Source organism: Bidens hawaiensis, unplaced genomic scaffold (genome assembly GCF_021521415.1).
Source record: "Bidens hawaiensis isolate Kalapana, Puna unplaced genomic scaffold, B.hawaiensis_p1.1 tig00019348_1, whole genome shotgun sequence".
Classification (NCBI taxonomy): Eukaryota; Viridiplantae; Streptophyta; class Magnoliopsida; order Asterales; family Asteraceae; genus Bidens; species Bidens hawaiensis.
The window spans coordinates 180,012-184,798 of record NW_027492939.1 but is presented as its reverse complement, the minus strand read 5'-3'; the positions used below and the strand labels follow the sequence as shown (position 1 = coordinate 184,798).

At 37.5% G+C, this 4,787-nt stretch overlaps 1 protein-coding gene across 1 annotated transcript; it reads left to right on the top strand.

The window, feature by feature from the left end:
- The first annotated feature begins 711 nt into the window (after positions 1-711).
- Positions 712-1,029, top strand: LOC143558188 (uncharacterized). Its single transcript, XM_077047076.1, has one exon. The coding sequence runs from the start codon at positions 712-714 to the stop codon at positions 1,027-1,029; it is 318 nt and encodes a 105-aa protein (XP_076903191.1).
- The last annotated feature ends 3,758 nt before the right edge of the window (positions 1,030-4,787 follow it).

The following is a 4,787-nucleotide window of genomic DNA, read 5'->3' as shown; positions in this document are numbered from 1 at the left end:
CATAATATAAATTCCAATTTTAATTGAGTTGAGTTCCAAGTGAACAAAAACCATTTATTCCACTATATTAATAACACCAATCAAGATGAAGTGGGCTTGTTTAAAATTCTTGAACTTGGGCCTATGGCTGTGAAGGTTTTACGGGATGTCATCATGTTTAAGCATGTTCCACTAAATTAATAACATATTGATTAGGAGGTGTGTTACAAGAGAGGAAGGATTAGATATCCTTAGGCAAGTTCATGAAGGTTTAACGGTAGGTCATCATGGTGCGCATGCTACGGCATAAAAGGTATTTGATTGTGGATTTTATTGGCTTACGGTTGTGAAGGATGATATGGTGTTTGTGAAGATATGTGATGCTTGCCAACGAACCGGTAATATTTCCTCTAAAAACGAGATGGCCCAAAACCCCATCCGAACTCTTGAAATTTTTGATGTTTGGGGCATTGATTTCATTGGATCATTCCTTACATCTAGTGGTAATAAATACATACTTGTGTCGATTGATTATGTTTCCAAGTGGGTTGAAGCCCAAGCTTTGGCCACTAACGATGCCCGAGTTGTCGCGAATTTTCTTAAGAAATTGTTCACTCATTTCGGTACACCGAGAGCGATTATTAGTAACCGTGGTACTCACTTTTGCAACACCGTTATGGAGAAGATGTTAGCACGGTCACTCATCGAACTTCCACTGTGTACCATCCTCAAATGAATGGTCAAGTTGATAATGGAAATAGAGGGGTGAAAAGGATTTCGGATAAGACTTTAGGAGCGAGTCGGAAGGACTGGTCAGATAAGTTGGATGATGCGTTGTGGGCGTTTCGTACCACGTATAAAACACCTTTGGGAACCACAACATTCATGCTTGTTTATGATAAAGCTTGTTATTTTCGTGTCGAGTTGAAACATCGTGCATTGTGGTCTTTGAAGATAATTGATTTAGATATTATCGAAGCCGCTAGAAGAGATATTTTCAGATTCATTAGTTGGAAAAACTTCGGGATGTGGCATATTCGTGGCCATTGAACATCATAGAGAAGACAAAAATTCTACATGACTTGAAGTTGAAGGGAGATAAGGATTTTAAAAAGGGATATAAAGTGTTGTTATTTAACTCCCGTTTGAAGTTGTTTGCAGGCAAGCTTAAGTCGAAATGGACGGGTAAGAATTTTTTCCGTATGGAGTTGTGGAGCTAGAGAATCCAGATAACGGAACTTCATGGAAGGTGAACGACCATCGTTTGAAGTATTATCTTGGATGGTTGGAAGACGCGATCAAGATGGGCTTAAGGGAGTATAAATACCCCTTAAACCCTAATCTTTTCCATTTTCATGCATCTCTACACCATAGCCTACACCATCAAAAACAAACATTTAAGCCAAACCCTCTCTACTCTACTATATTCAACGATCCGAGACCAACCTAAGGTAAGAAATAATTTATCTTAGCTAACCCAACCTATTAGAACCTGACACCGCAGCCCATGATGCCATATGAGCCGTTTGGATCTAGATCTAGCTTTGTTTGGGTGTTTAACCAACCAAAAGCAAGCTTAAGGACTACATTAGCTCAGATATGGACACCCCGAAGCTACCTAAGTTAACGATCAATCCCCGACCAACCATGGTGGTTAGCGGTGGCCGGCGGCGCCAGAATCGGCGAAAAACCTTAAAAACGGGTATTTAAGAGCTGAACATAACTTATGCGCCGTAAAAGTATACACGCCCCGTAAGTGTGAGCAACGCATAAGTATGTCAGCCATATATGTAAGCCACGTGTAAATATGACATCGTGTAAGTGTGTAAGCAGCGTGTAAGCATGACAACGTGTAAGTAAGCATAATGTGTAAGTAGGAACAACGTGTAAGTAGTACGCCGTGTATGTATGACTTATACGTCGAACAACTTATACGCCTGAATGACTTACACGCCTATAGAACTTATACCCCGAGACACCTTATACGCTAGTGAAACTTATACGCCAGATTTCACTTATACGTCAATAGTGAACTTATACGGACTTGATATGATTTTATAAAATAAACGAAAGATAGACATCGTATATGTTCGTAAACGATAGACATGGACTTATACGATATATGAGCTAAAGATAAGTAAATAATTAATAATAAAAGGTGACGTTTAAAATGAAGAATTGATTTGATTAAATAGTTGAACTTTAGTTTTTTAATGAGGTTTTTAATAAAGAAATATTATCCCCAGCCCTAGAACCCCGCTGCCAGGGGCGCTGCCCACGAACCCTTGTAGCTAGGGGTTACAATAACCTTGAAAGATGATATGTATAGGGCTAGTTAATTGATATATGTAATTGTTATACAGTTAGCCGCCCCCAGTTAAGGAAAGGAGTTACCATTAACTCTGAATGGAATTGTTCAACATGTGAGTTTCTAGCCATATTTCCTTGATATGCTTTCGGAGTTGTGTGCATACTCGATGTGATTAGATAATACACTTAGCTTAAGTGGTAAGTGTATGATATATGAATGTGTTGTGAATAATGTTTGAATACTATATGAATGTGGTATGAATGATCTATGAATGGTTTAGGAAATGTTAAGAGTACGTAAATATGATAGTAATGAATGAATGAAGGTATGGTTGCATGGAAAGAAGGGTACCAGACCCTAATAATATCCGAGGATGGAGGGTACCTGTAACACCCCGTAACCGCAGCGGAAACGTAAACGGGATGCAACAGACACATCTGATATCAACAGCATTGCTTATAAAGAAAACACCACTACATTAATTTAAATGTATTACATTGTTCTGAGTTTCGTTACCGTCTAGGCGTTATCACATAAGTTTTACCGATAGTATGTTAACATGTTTAATACAAAATATAGACCCTTAAGCTTCCACAAAATAGCACACATCATCAAGCACGTATCACTCATTCCAAATTGGGTGTACCTAGAAAGCATGTAAAGGAAACGGGTCAACTACGAATAGTTGGTGAGTTTCACTAATTTAAATAAACCATGACAAATCATTATAATAATCATAAATTAGCGATGTAATTATGCTGAGCCTACAAGTGAAACCTCTGTTAACTCAGAAACACATCTAATAACCTCTGGGGACACTGTTAACCCAGAAACACATTTAATAACCTCTGGGGACACTGTTAACCCAGAAACACATTTAATAACCTCTGGGGACACTGTTAACCCAGAAACACATTTAATAACCTCTGGGGACACTGTCAACCCAGAAACACATTTAATAACCTCTGGGGACACTGTCAACCCAGAAACACATTTAATAACCTCTGGGGACACTGTTAACCCAGAACACTGTTTCGGGCCTTACAATATTAGCAACTCAGACAATTACCATCTTAATACATTACCGTACGATTCCCGTACAATAAACATTATATAAATACATTCATTTCCATGCGATCGGCATGTACTTAAACACTTTGATAAAAAAAACATGCTTTCCGCCCCGGGAAAATATTTAAAACAGTTCAGTAAAAAGGGGCTCGTGAAACTCACCTTAGCACATGCAAGCAGGTAACAACAATCAATATCAGTTAACTCGTCCAATCTGTAATATGATCCCTACGATCATTACTATACAATTATTGTTTACATAATCTTTAACCTTATTAATTGGTACAACTGGGGACACTGTTAACCCAGTACTGTACCTGTTCAGGGGGCAATGTTAACCCAGAAACACTTCTCCGGACTCAGATGGTGATGTCGTTTAGAGTTCCATGGTCACCATTACTATTAGTCGTTTTTTTTTTCTCGTTTTGCGTGCCTAGCACGGTTATTCGTTTTTATGTTTCAAAAATGAGTTTGGTCAAACACGACCCGAAAATAGTCGTTGACTGATAGTTTAAGTAAAGTTGTGAAATTTGAGCTCGATTTAGACGCCCCGTTTGGCCGCGGAACCCGTTTCCGTCTTTAGCGTACCGGAAACTGTTAAAATATGTTAAAGTTACTCAAATCATCCGAATTATTTTCGGATGATTCATTTTTACTTGTTTAACTCAATTATATGGAAATAGTTCATTTTTAGGGTTTTTATACACCAGTCAGCTCGCTTAAGCGAACTTCACCGGTTTACGCGTTTTAACCTTAAAAGTTTGATAATTAGCACAATTAATTATCCGTTTAACCTCGGATCTTGAAATTTTGCACAAATAACATTTTGACAGTGGGGAAATTTATAGCAATATTTCCAGAATTAAATTTTATATTTAAAATTTATTTATCTATTTTTAAACACCATTTAAACACTAAATATGTCGTAAATACCAAACGACCTTAGAAAAATCCCAAATTTTTCCTGGATGTCCCCTGCCATCCACATAGTCCCCTGTAATTTTTCCAGAACCGAAATCTACTTTTACATGCTCTTTTTACTAAAACCGAGCTAGAAATTCCTAGAACTCGTTTAACCGAAAAGCCTGCTTAGACTCCTCCAACGTACCTCAAATTTTGTGTGTGACTTATACATGATATGAAAAGCTTATCTGTATTTTTCCAGAATTTTTCATGATATTTAACTATTTTTCACCATTTTTGGCCAAAACCGAGCATTAAATTCACCAAATATTCATCCTTTATCCAAAAATTACCAAGAATTCACAGAACTCTTATTTTCATGTGTAGAACATTCCTGTAAAATTTCATGATCTAACTCTAAACGACCAACAATCTGTCCAAAAACACATACACCGACATAAACCGAATATACCTTTCGTTTTCCGCCACTACAAGCTACAAACTCGTCTTTCCGCCTTATCTA